Below are 14,576 nucleotides of genomic sequence, written 5' to 3'. Positions count from 1 at the left end.
TGTAATCTGCACCAAATTGAGTTGTTTGAGAAGAAATTAATTTTTTTAACCCAAAAATCACTGAAGCTACAAGTTCTTGCATTAAAGTCTCACATTAAATAACATTTGAAGTAACCATGATAGTAGTTTAGGATGCAACTGTACCAATTTCACCTTTGGTATATCCAAATCTTGAATGTGATGGAGGAAAATAGCTCCAGAATAAGCACATCAATATTAGAACCTGTTCATTGACTATGAATCAAGTATCCAAGTCCAACGGAATTAATAGAAATTTTAAAATTCTTTTGACAACATCATAATTAGCTGTCAAATATGGAGTAAGCCTATAGTCTTTATGCCATCCCAACCATGACGCCACCACAACCACGTGACCATGCCCAATGACCTCACAGTAATAATCGCTATACAACTAGAGATGACATCTCTTCGAGAATTTTGATTTCAGTAGAGCTGTAACAGAGTGGAACAGTAAGAAAGAGTGACAGATATTAAAGTGTTAGGGAGATATTTAACAATGGCTATTCCTACCACCACCACTTCCGCATTGGAGATCACACACACACAAAACTTGGAGTACATCCTGAAATCCTGGCAGCATCCCTGCAGGGGAGATAACTTGACTATTCAATTTTATTGGTCTCTGGTTATCCCATGGTATTTCTGTTACTTGAACATTATCTTACAGTGTGTCCATTCAGCATGGTCGAAAAAGGCTTACAACCATGGAGTTGTTCAAGGACTCCCATTACTACAGATGTGAAAGAACGAGAACCATACTATAAATCAGTGAAGATAAAATAGAGTATATATGGGTTTGACTGTCCCTGATTGGTTGATAATGAAAGTAAGATTTTAGTAAAAACAGTCTTTTGAGAGCTTGTCCTACTTGTAACTGAAAAAAGTGAGGGACAAGGGACATTGTTTTATTAACATAATTTCCATCCCTTTACAGACCTGAGTTTGGACGACTCATTACTGAAATAAGCAGCTGACTGTTTGGTGCAGTATTGAAAGCACACATTTCAAATTTGTATAGATCCAGAAAATGATGCGGCTGTTATGGGTTTTTTTCTTCACAAAAGCCATCATCATAGATGTGTCTATACTGATATAAATTTGATCATGAGCACTCAGAATTTTAAGTTACTAAATTTTAATATCATGGTGTTTGCACAAATTTACAGTGGGAACTGAATTAGTGCAGAGGCCTGAACTCTTGAGTTTTGTGCAGAAATATGGAATCCAAGCAGAATATATCCAGAAATGTAGAGGTTTTTAATCTTGAATTTAGTCTCCCATTGTGTTTCACACTGATATGCATATTCACAGAACATTTGTATAGTAGTAGGAAAAGTAAGTGAGAAATTTAGATACATATCATAAACAAGACAAACAGTATGTGGGGGGAGAAGATCATTAGAACAGGCTGGAATGGAGAAGTATAATAAAAACAATAATGAGTAGAAGTGTGTCTCTTTTTTATGTGTGCAACATTATTTTCTTAGCTTCAGTAAGAAATTTCATCAAAAGGAAGACAATAAAGGGTGTACAGTTAACTGAACCAATATGAATTTAGCTACTTAAAAGCTGTATGAAATTGATTTTAACCTTCTGGTCTGTTTCTGTCCATTCTGGTGATATGTCCACTGAATCAGTATGGTTGATAAAAATATTTGGCAAATTTAAAAAATTAAAAATCATTTGGCGGATTATGATTATACCCTACTTCTGCCTGAGAGATGTGAATAATTTTATTTCTTGGTTTGTTTATTGTAGTTGTTGCTCAATTCAAATGCATCATTGAAAAACATTGATGCATTCTCATACTTTTTTTCAAATATTTATTACAGATGCATATCATCAGATATTGGTGAATATAGCTTGAATAAGTTATAACAGTTCTAGTTGGAACAATGAACATTGTTAAGAAAAAATTTAAGTGAGCTAAAATGTAAACTTTTTGGCAGTGTGTGATGGAGGATTGCTCAAGACTTTTCCATCTCATATGCTCACCATAAAAAATCCATTTGCACCAACTGATGATGACTTTTAGGTAACTGTCAGAAAGGCATAATTGATGATATTCTATAGCCTACAAAAATTACTTGAGTCAAAAGTTGTAAACTTGTACAGCTGTGGCAAAAATGATTGACTAGTACCTTTGCTGCTGTTGCTACAGTTCATTAGTTGGTTGATTCAGTGTGGTTTGATTTTGGGTTTTTTGGTGATTTTTTTACAGTATATTAGGTGGAGGAAGGACCCCGAAAGACCACCAACCTAAATTGGTTGATCTGTGACACAAACTCACTCTGTGAGATGTTTAAGTGACGTAAAAGCAGGCACCTTAGTACACTTGGGCACATGGAGCCTCTGTTGATTTGATGTTTATCTCCAACAGCTGAAGTCATTTAGACATGAGCTCTCGGGGTTTCAGTAGATCAGTATGGCCTTACACCATTTTCAGATGAAGAGAATCTGTATATGGCAGCCAGTTTTACTACTGAAGAAAATCCAAGTCCTTTTGAGACACCAAACACCACTTATGTAGAACCACTGACCTTCCACAAGTAACTGGCAACATTCTCATTAGCACATTGGAGCCAAGTAATCACATGACAAACATCTTGTACCACTGCCATGGAAGTCCCTCAGATCTGTATCACAAGACATGCATCTTATACCACTCTGCCATGAAAGCCCCTCAGGCCATAGGTATAAGTCTCATATGAAAGACTAGAAGTGGGAGATAGAACCTGTGACAACTGGATTGAAAGTGCATAATGTTACTGCTAGGCCATCAGTGATGATGATGCTGTTGACAATGCAGTTAACTGCAATGACATTGATTTTATGAGTGCTCTGGGAAAAATGATTCCTTGACTTTCATCCATTTTTTAAAAATCTATGATATAAAAATGTTTGACTTGATATATTTTGTTATAACTTTATATTAGTCTTGCAACAAGGCGTAAAAATAAAATAAGACAGCGGTAACTGAAAAAGATATTCTTACAAGAAATGATATAGTGTAAAAGTAGACAAATGATGCAACGTCACTTCCACAGGCATCATTGTTTTTTTTTTCTCCGACAAATCATATAAGTTTACCAAAACATTTATTGGAAAAAATAATAACAATGAATCATAGAATCTGACCACACATTTAAAGCAATACAAGATTTAACTATTATTCTAATCAAAAGCAGCATGCCTGAGAACAAAGAAAAATAGCAAGACATATTGATCACTTTAGGAAACACAGAGTTTAGTAAGGATACAAATTCATGATTTCTGTATTAGAATGGAAATATCTTTTATAAAATCTGTATTCATGGATGTTAAATTAGTAGGTATTAAGGGACTGATCAATGACATCTACATATAATAAGCCACCATGAAAATCTGTGATTTCACAGTATCAGAGACATACTTGGTTGACAGAAAAACAAACAAAAGGACAAAAGACTGATTATAATGAATGAATATAAATAAAAATATGCAATAGATTATATGATGTATATGAATTCAGTAGATTACCTCCAACCAGCTGTCATTTAAATTGCTTCTGTCCCCAACCCAATATTAAAATCGCTTCTACTGCCCACTAACCCATAGCCAGAAATTATGTTAAAAAATATACTTCTGTAGGGGGCAGTGATTCTCAATTAAAACACATCTGACGGTGGATCATAATTTTTTTAAATTGCTTCTGTTGTGGGTTGGTTGAATTTGAAAGTGCCTTCCCCCCGGGGGGTATATGTTTTACTGGAACAGCCCTTATGAAAATGTACTCAGCAGATGGAAAAAAAAATCAGTCTCAGTCATGCAATACAATTATTTGATGTTGCCACCGCAATAAGAAATGGGCATTTATTTGGTTCTCCAAAGCTGTCCTTTAGCTGTGACTTCAATAACGCATGCACCCTTCATCAAAGAAAGCCGACTACAATCTTTCAAAAGAAACAAGAACTTTTCTTCAAAGGAAGTCAGTACAAACTTAAATAAAAGTGATGGAATCTGATGGATTTTTGCATTTTCCAATGTGACTGGAACACGTTAACTGTGCCGTGATTGTTTCCTTTTTGTAGGGAAAAGTTTATACTTACGAACGCTACCAACGGCAGCTTAAAACGCAAACTAACTTTTACCAACCTGGGACATACTGAAAAGTAAATTTGTCATTTGTTACGTGATTTTACTATGTTTTTTCCCCACTGAATTCAGACCAATATGACCTGTGACAATTATTGAATATTTTAAAGCTGTGTGTGTGCATATTTTCGATGGAATCACTTGTATTATGGATTCACTGTATATGATGAGGTTCGCGGGTGAGTACACGGTGTTGATACTCTGTTCATGCTATACATTAGACATGTATATATAAACAGTATTCACTTATATGTACCAATTTGTGGTTCTCTAAATAAAGTAAACTATTATATATGCCTTCAGTTTTCACTAAAGGTGTATTTCTCATTTAATATGCATCAATTTAAAATGGTAACTGTGCTAATGAAGCACGTATTTTACTGCTCGTATTTATTACCTACACTCCCCATTGCAATTTTTTTTGGGTACATGCATCATTTTCTTCAGCTAACTGACCTCGCTGCTTATAACATGGTGGTGTCTATAACGCGGTCGGGTTCTATGGCTCCCAACTACTGTGTTATAGCGGGGTCACACTGTACCATCATGATAAGATGAGTCAGAAAAAAATCATTTTTATTGTATTATTACGCTATGTGTGACTGCCTGTCTTGAAAGACCATATTCTCAGTGATATATTGATTATATAGTGGTATGACCTGTTATAAGAGACCACCTGTCTTGAGAGACAAATTTTTGGCAGAAGTGGTGGTCTTCAAGAGAGGTTCTACTGTATTGTCTCAAAGCTGCTGTGAAAATTGTGAGCAAATTTCAAAATTCATTGTGCATAAAGTGTGTCTTGATAGTACCTCAGAAAAAAGGATTTAAATTCTTTTTGGAGTAACTTGTGTCTCATTATATTCTGTGTGAAGGATAAAACAATGCCATTCATAGTGCATTGTTTATGTGAAATGTGTTGACTGATACATCTAACAGTATATCAAAGGTGGAGTCAAAGTTGGAGGAGGAGCATTCAGAACAAAGCAGTCCTGAGAATTTGTTTTTTTTTTTAAAACTGGATGTTTGTATATTGTTTTCATCATTTTTGGACATTCTTAGAAAAGTTCTGTCAAAATACATTTTAAATACATTGTATCAGAGGAAAAACATACTACAGGTTCTTCAGATGGTCCAAAATACAAGTACCTTATTTGTTTAGAACTTTTGTCAACAAGTTCCCAGGTACATCATTCCATCATAATGCTTTACATGAAAATAGTAAAGTTGTTATGAGTCTATACTCTTAAAGTAAGAAACAGGAAAGAGAGAAAATCAACAAGCAGTGTAAAATTCAATAAATAATTTATTTTTCTGGAATACAAAATTGAGAGTTAAATCCCAAATAATCCACAAATTACAAAACAAGCCCTAATAACAAAAGTTCTGAATAAATTTTAGTTGCAGTCCAAATTAAACTGAAAGTGTTGATAAGTCTTTGGTAGCTTATGTCATGGTGTTATACCAACAGTCTTTTTATTGAAACACAGTAATATAATTCCAGGTTTGAATTCACTATAAATCCCATGAAAATCTCTGTCCAAGAATATTTTTTTGTTTTTGAGCACTCCAGAAAAAAAATCTGCCCAAATGAATGTCTGGACACAACATTAATACAAATTGATTCTGCTCGATCTTAAAGCATGAATGAGTAATTTTTCCACTAACAAGATTATATAGTACTCTACTTGACCTCAGGTCACAATTAGCATTTTCTAACAAAAATGATTACCTAATGGATAATTTCAATCTGGAGTGTCCTTTATGTTTACAAGATAAAATGTTACTTATAATTAGAAGGTCTGTTACTACAATTATAATATAGAACTTGGACTATGTGAGGTATGCAAAGGGAATCAGAATAACCTTGACCTAGATGCAAATAAACATGTTTACTTCTACTAATAATAATGATCCTAATAATAAACCCATACATATAGAGAGTATATTAGCTATTATATAATTAGTTGTTTACAGAATTTTAAAAAAATATTCTACACCTCTGACATTAATAAAATGGCAGCCATAGCTATATATTCTTGCTTCGTAACAAGAACTGTGTTATAATGAATGCCTTATAGTTAAGGAGTGCTGTACATTAAAAAAAACTACATCAAAACTCTTTACAAGAAACATTTTGGAGCCCATAGATACTGAACAAAAGGAGTATTAAGTTTGATCTGTTCACCTGCTATCCCCCAATAGATCACTGCACTTCTCAAGTGAAACTGATGTTTGTGCTCGAGATCTGAATTACTTCCCTTGAATGAAGTTCCTGTTACTGTAGTGGGTATGAGCAATTGTTCAATTACTCTTATGAGTATTGATTTATGCAAATGAATTGCAGCTAAATATTTTCTGCACTAAAGATTGATCAGCCTTTTTCTGTTAGTGTTTTTATAATCTTGGTTGATTTTGTAGGTGGAGCCACTGATAAAATGGTTGGAGGAGGCTGATGAGGAGAGTTCAGAATCTGAAGGCTAATAGTCAGTGTATCAAGAGAGAATTCATTTCACACACACTTTACCTGTAAGAAAAAAAAAGATGAGATGTGAAGAAAAAAACCTGTTGAATCAAGATGAATATCCTAAAAACTCAAAAAGAAGCCACAGTTTATATTATTTATTAGAAAATGTTGAGGATGGCTTACTTCTGCATAGCTTTTAGTAACAATATCAGTCAACGATGAGAAAATGGTTTGTCTGTCTGAAATTTCTACCATATTTACTCATTTGTCTGATGAGTCCAACTGCAAACTGCACTGACCTAGATCTGCCATTGTATACTACACTGCAGTTTATTAGGAGTAATCAGTAGAACAAACAGCATAAGAGCTGATCTGCAGGCATATTATGTTATGGCAGATCAGGATCTTTGTTTTAGTAGTGAGTTGTTGTTGTAGGGTTTAACGCCATTTTTCAGCACAAGATAGGCTATACATGGCGGCCAGTATAAATGGTGGCGGAAGAACCAAGGAAAACCCCGGAAAGAACTATTAACCAATAATAATTAATAGTTAGTAAATATGGTAATGTATATTACAGAAATGTGAACAATGTTATTTTTTCAAAGCAGCATGTATAGAGAACTTCTTAATGTAGTGTTAATTGAGGCATGATTTTGCAATTAGATCTTGACGTAACTTTAAATATCTGTGCTCTTTGAAGCCACAAGGCTCTCTCTCTCAATGTAAGTCAGCTTATAAACAAATGTACCTTATACATACTGGGTGGTTTATTTACAAGATAGCAATCTTTAGATTGCAAAATTTTATATAAATTGGATGATTTATTGTTTAGATGGTCTTTCTTTCAAGGTTGGCCTAATTTTGAATTGATAGAATATGACGGATATATGTAAAGAATCTTCATTTCAATAGGATGCAGACTGTTTCAGTTAAGAAAGTTGGCTGGATCTAAACCATAGATGAATAGAAATGGCTCTATTCAGTGGTATGGACACACCATATTAATGGAGAAGTCTCAATATTGTTTTCAGCATCTCTCTGCCACATTACGTCATGGTACATAAGTAGTCAGTTTTGTTCCAGTTCAGTTACATTCAGAATACTGCATGGATTGAAACTAAATTTGGTATACGGCCTCACATTAAGAAGACCTAGGTTATATTTTCACATCTAAATTTGGATATGGCCTTATGTTTAGAAGGCCTGGGTTATATTTTCACATCTAAATTGGGAGATGGCCTCACAAATAGAAGTCTAGGTTATATTTTCACATCTAAATTGGGAGATGGCCTCACAAATAGAAGTCTAGGTTATATTTTCACATCTAAATTGGGAGATGGCCTCACAAATAGAAGTCTAGGTTATATTTTCACATTTAAATTGGGGTATGACCTTACATTAAGAAGACTGGTTATATTTTTGCATCCAAATTGGTATACAGCCTCACACTTAGAAGACCTGGGTTATATTTTCACATTTGAATTGGTATACAACCTCACACTTAGATTTGTTGTTGTTGTAGTTGTTGTAGGGTTTAACACCATTTTTCAGCACAAGATAGGCTATACATGGCGGCCAGTATAAATGGTGGAGGAAGAACCCGGGAAACCCCTGAAAGAACCACTGACCCACGGGAAGCTACTGGCAAGTTTTCTCACATAACCACACTCACACTTAGAAGACCTGGGTTATATTTTCACATCTAAATTGGCATACAGCCTCACACTTAGAAGACCTGGGTTATATTTTCACATTTGAATTGGTATACAGCCTCACACTTAGAAGACCTGGGCTATATTTTCACATTTGAATTGGTATACAGCCTCACACTTAGAAGACATGGGTTATATTTTTACATCTGAATTGGTATACAGCCTCACATTTAGAAGACCTGGGTTGTAATTTCACATCTAAATTGGTATACAGCCTCACATTTAGAAGACCTGGGTTGTGATTTCATATCTAAATTGGTATACAGCCTCACATTTAGAAGACCTGGGTTGTGATTTCACATCTAAATTGGTATACAGCCTCACACTTAGAAGACCTGGGTTATATTTTCACATCTAAATTGGTATACAGCCTCACATTTAGAAAACCTGGGTTACATTTTCACATCTGAATTGGTATACAGCCTCACATTTAGAAGACCTGGGTTACATTTTCACATCTGAATTGGTATACAGCCTCACATTTAGAAGACCTGGGTTGTGATTTCACATCTAAATTGGTATACAGCCTCACATTTAGAAGACCTGGGTTATATTTTCACATCTAAATTGGTATACAGCCTCAAATTTAGAAGACCTGGGTTACATTTTCACATCTAAATTGGTATACAGCCTCACATTTAGAAGACCTGGGTTACATTTTCACATCTGAATTGGTATACAGCCTCACATTTAGAAGACCTGGGTTGTGATTTCACATCTAAATTGGTATACAGCCTCACATTTAGAAGACCTGGGTTGTGATTTCACATCTAAATTGGTATACAGCCTCACATTTAGAAGACCTGGGTTGTGATTTCATATCTAAATTGGTATACCGCCTCACACTTAGAAGACCTGGGTTATATTTTCACATCTAATTTGGTATACAGCCTCACATTTAGAAGACCTGGGTTGTAATTTCACATCTAAATTGGTATACAGCCTCACATTTAGAAGACCTGGGTTACATTTTCACATTTGAATTAATATACAGCCTCACACTTAGAAGACATGGGTTATATTTTCACATCTGAATTGGTATACAGCCTCACATTTAGAAGACCTGGGTTGTAATTTCACATCTAAATTGGTATACAGCCTCACACTTAGAAGACATGGGTTATATTTTCACATCTGAATTGGTATACAGCCTCACATTTAGAAGACCTGGGTTGTAATTTCACATCTAAATTGGTATACAGCCTCACACTTAGAAGACATGGGTTATATTTTCACATCTGAATTGGTATACAGCCTCACATTTAGAAGACCTGGGTTGTAATTTCACATCCAAATTGGTATACAGCCTCACATTTAGAAGACCTGGGTTGTGATTTCATATCTAAATTGGTATACAGTCTCACATTTAGAAGACCTGGGTTGTATTTTCACATCTAAATTGGTATAAAGCCTCACATTTAGAAGACCTGGGTTGTGATTTCATATCTAAATTGATATACAGCCTCACACTTAGAAGACCTGGATTATATTTTCACATCTAAATTGGTATACAGCCTCACATTTAGAAGACCTGGGTTGTAATTTCACATCTAAATTGGTATACAGCCTGACATTTAGAAGACCTGGGTTACATTTTCACATCTTATTCACATTAAGAAGACTTATATTTTCACATTTAGAGTTGTGGCTTCTGCATAAGCCATAATGTTTCGTTTCAAATACATCATATTGATGGGAGAATCCTTGTTGTATAGACATGTATCTGGTTTCAACTTGTGTCATTTTGTTAAGATAATTATAATTGCTACAAGTGGAGGTTAGATAAACAGCAGATGAACTAATAATATTGGACTGTATTTCAGAGATTCAGAGAAGGAAATAAAAATGTGTCCAGTTTGAAAGTGATGCAAGTTGTTCAGTTATCTTTTGATTACCCATTGCCATCATGTTGGCTTTCAAGTCCTTTCTCCATTGATATCTCCACTGCTTTTGCTGTATTGGTTATCTTTCTTCAGTCCTACCCGTCCACCTGTCTTTCAGGATATCCTTTTATGACCTCTCAGCAATAAAAATATAGTAAGACATCAGTGTCTGTTCTGCAAGCAAAACAGTAATGTTATCAACCAGAACTGGGGTAATCATAATTAGTAATCACAGTCATCTGTAATTGATTACAAAATTTGGAGTAATCACAAGTATTTGGTCCTCAGATGGTTGACAAGTCATTGTAATTTAATAAAGATTACTTACTGGTGACTTCATAATTTCAGTTTCAATAAAATTAACAACTGGAGCTATTATTTTTAATTTTATGCAGATGATTGGAGAAAGCAATAATGTGGAATACTGTATTGAAATATAAAGACATGAGTGTAACTATCACATTGAAATTTAAAACGTCTTTTTGGTGTATAGTGTAGAGCTGGATAACATGAAAGATTTTGAACTGTTGTATTTCAGAACACACCACAATATATACTATGGTATACCACCAGTATGTTAGGAACCAACAATCTAATGTTCAAGGGCATGTGCATGACACTTTTCAGAAAAATATATCTGTGAATAGCCGGAAGAATATGCAGAATAGCACCTTATTTGAATAATTTTTTATATCTTGAGATAAAGAAGTAAAGTATCTCAGCTCAAAAGAAAATTGCAACCCCACCCAGAAAAATGTTAAATGGTCAGTACCTTGTAGTATGTGAAATTTCTGTGTGTATTCAATTGTTGATTAGGTTATTTTTGTACTAAATGGTATGATGAAGCTTACATTATAGCTAGGATTCAGTGAAAGACATTGTGCTGACATTATAGAGCTTGTTGATAAATATAGGAAGTGTTGACACTGAAGCCTACAATTTACTAGCTATACTATTGCTATAATAGGCAGGGAAACTTTGAGTGGGATGCCAACACCAGGGCAAGATGTTTATCACAGAGGGTCAGAAAACATCAATACACTTGCTCAACAAACAACTGGAGTTGAGAAATCGCATAATTTTCAAACAGAAAACAAATTCTTTGATAAAAATCTTAGGATGATTTCCAGTCTTACAAAGGAATGTACTTCACAAATTACCATAACGCTAGTAAATACCTAAAAATCTTATTTTTTTTAAATCTGAAACTTTTCAATAAGTTTTCAGCTTGAATATCTTTCACAACATCCAATTTGGCCACCATGTTGGCATATGTGACAGGTGTCAAACACGTGATTAAAGATCATATATGTAATTGTATTTGTAACATTTAAAATTTATTTGTGACAAATAATTATTTTGTCATGAAAACTGACAGCATGGTGCAGATATTCAATTTGTAACAAGATAATTTGGGAATTTCCATACACAGTGAAAAAATACCAAAATATGTAGGTGGCCGAATGGTCTAAAGCACTCTCTGTTACGGATCACTACAATCTCACCTCTGTCTGCGTGGGTTTGAGTCTAGGATTTGGCCAATGTGGGTATGTGAGAATGCTTGCCAGTAGCTTCTCGGTCGGTGCTTCTTACTGGAGTTTTCCAGGGTTCTTCCTCCACCATTAATACTGGCCGCCATGCATAGCCTATCATGTGCTGAAAAATGGCGTTAAACCCCACAACAACAACAACAACCAAAATATGTACCACCAGAAAATAAATAGAGCCGTAAACCATTATCCTAGTAATGCCACACACACATTTATTTCGGCTGCCACAAAAGCCATCTCTAAAATGGTCATGTCAACATATGTTTATTACTACAAAACTTTTCATCATGTCTATTTGGTCTCCAGTGAAAATGGTGCAGATCGAGTTTACAATATAGCTACTGTGGCAGTCATTTTGAACATTTTTTAAGTCTCCACTCCAACTGTATAATGGTCACATCAACATTGGATTTTCTCCAAGAGTCTTGTGATGTCCAAATGAAATTGCTGCCAATATGATTTCTAATATGGCAGCCACAGTAGTCATTTTTTAAAAACCTCTATTCTGTACTCCACTTGAATGGAAAGTCAAATTGACATGAAATTTACAACAAAAGACTTATTTTGATGTCGGGTTGATTCTAAATGAAATTGGTGGCAATGTTACACTTAATATGGTTCAGGTTACAACATGTTGGTTCTAATTTGACACATGTCTGAACTCTAAATGAAATGATGTATTACATCATATGTTTCAAATGTTAAGGCTCATTCTTTGCAACATGTCAAGAAATGTGAGTTTGCACTGTAACTGAAATGCTGTATTATGCTGCAGATTTTCTTTTCTTACAGGTAGAATGTTGCTTTACAGCATGTTGGTTCAGATTTAGTAATAAATGTGAGTTTGTTGAAATGCCATACTTAGTTTTGCTTGATAAATACATGTATATGGATATAACAGTACATCAAGAGGATGTATCATAATAGGGGTGCCTTTTAAAATAAAATGTCCATATCTCAATAACTTCCATACCTTTGTTTGGATGGACCAAAACCCACTTATCTACTGATAGCACAGGGAAGGATGTAAAAGAAGCAGTATAAAATAGAATTGAAATACTTATAAATAAAACTAACCTCTCAATAACTTTCCTATGATCCTCTAAAAAAAACAAAACCTCAGCCTCATCTGTTATACTCCTAACCTCACCATACTCACCCATTTTAAACAAAACTACCATCCCATTCATACAAGGTAGAATTTTAAACCTTTATCAGTAAAACACCTTGAATAGTCCTAATCCTGATAAATAGAGCAAACTACCTAACCCCTCTAGAATGTCCCTTCTATCTCCTGTCCCCTCTTTTTGTTAAAATAAAACTATCATCCAATTTTACAATTCTTATATGCCCAATAATATTACTAGAGAAATGGAAGAATAAATAAAAAAGGCTGCATGTTATTAAAAATTCTGATACATTATAGGACACGGAGAAATTAACATAAGGTTACCCTTTGTACGCGTTTCTGATGACCACAGTAAATAGTGTGTTAGAAAGTTTCTTAGGTTTCTAATCTTTTATAAATTCTGTGTGAAGCTCAAGAAGGTGGAGTTTTAGAAATGTTAGCAGCCACTTATTTTTTTTTTTGCATAAGGATATACATTTATTTCACTATCAGTTTCTAAATTCCAGTGTCATTTTGGAACATTATTGAACGAGCACATTAGAAATTATTATGTGTACGATAAAATGACTTTTAAAATTCTGTAAGTCTGATTTATCTGTAATCTTAGCTTTAGCATTGTGTGTGTCAAAACAAATGACAATGTCGGTCCCCAACTATGGATTGGAGTAGACAGATTTCACATTTCAAACAGTGTTGGATAGTAGATAACTAGGAGTTGGAGCAGATAATTGAAAACTGGTTAATCGATAGGTGTGTTGATTGTGTAGTGTGGGTGTTGGATAGTAGACAAATGTTCATGCCAAATTGGATAGTAAATAATGGGTTGGATAGCAGATTTACTGGGCATTGATCACTAAATGTAGTTAATAGATTAGTGTGTGTAATGTTAATATTATACATGTACATGTCTCTATTTGCTTTTGTAACTATAAATACATTCCAACTTCCTTTCATCACTTCTATATACTGTTTACATGTATTATGTACTTTGATTATTGACAACTTTGATTATTGACATATGGTTGTAGTGAGGAAATGGTAATTAAAAAAAGTTCTCTATTTATAAAATGAATATAATGCAATTTCAAATATGTTATTTTGCCTAATGTTTTAACTTTAGTTGTGATATTATGTTGTCATAGTTTATAATTTAGGGTGAGGCTCAAATTTCTCCAAGGTCAAATTCAATCTTCCAGATCTTAGTAAGGTTTGTAAAGTCCTGACAGTGAAAGATAGCTTTACAAATGGAAGTATTTAATACCCATTACAACACGGTGGGTATACTATGTACCAGTGACAGTACTCGTGTTATAATGAGTTATTTAATTTAGAGTAATCGTGTTGTAATGAGTTTATAATAATTATCAAGATGCATCCTCCACCAAGCTTCATGATCCTAGATGGGAAAGACTGAATAAAGCATACCAAAAACTTGCAGAGTCATAAACTAAAATGCCAACACTTAACCGAAGCCAGTTCAATGTGAAACGTAGGTCACATCAGCCATCTTTTGTTGCAAGGTGTGGTACTAATAGAGATGGTTACAATGCTCTGCACCTCAAATGTCATCAAGAAACTTCCAGGCGAAAATTATTTGTGTGGACTCTTACAGTGGTGGCCATGTACTAAACTAGGTCAAGAAAAGAGCAAGTCTAATTGTCACAATATATGGAATAAACAATT

At 34.3% G+C, this 14,576-nt stretch overlaps 1 protein-coding gene across 2 annotated transcripts in view; it reads left to right on the top strand.

Moving 5' to 3' along the window:
- The window catches only part of LOC149798439 (translation initiation factor eIF2B subunit epsilon-like), a 67,743-nt gene extending 55,126 nt beyond the window's left edge, over nucleotides 1-12,617 (top strand). The window contains exons 16-17 of one of the 2 annotated variants that reach the window (XR_016422016.1): nucleotides 6,574-7,877; nucleotides 7,980-12,617. Coding sequence is in view for 1 of the 2 variants with exons in the window: in XM_089963627.1 (XP_089819753.1) it covers nucleotides 6,574-6,636 (63 nt within the window). In the remaining variant the exon portion in view is untranslated. Of the gene's footprint in view, nucleotides 1-6,573 lie in introns of both variants that reach the window. The other variant, XM_089963627.1, reaches the window with a different exon arrangement.
- Nucleotides 12,618-14,576: the final 1,959 nt, after the last annotated feature.

This window comes from Sinohyriopsis cumingii, chromosome 6 (genome assembly GCF_028554795.1).
Source record: "Sinohyriopsis cumingii isolate HCF-2022 chromosome 6, ASM2855479v2, whole genome shotgun sequence".
In the NCBI taxonomy this organism is placed as follows: domain Eukaryota; kingdom Metazoa; phylum Mollusca; class Bivalvia; order Unionida; family Unionidae; genus Sinohyriopsis; species Sinohyriopsis cumingii.
This window is presented reverse-complemented; position numbering and strand designations above follow the sequence as displayed.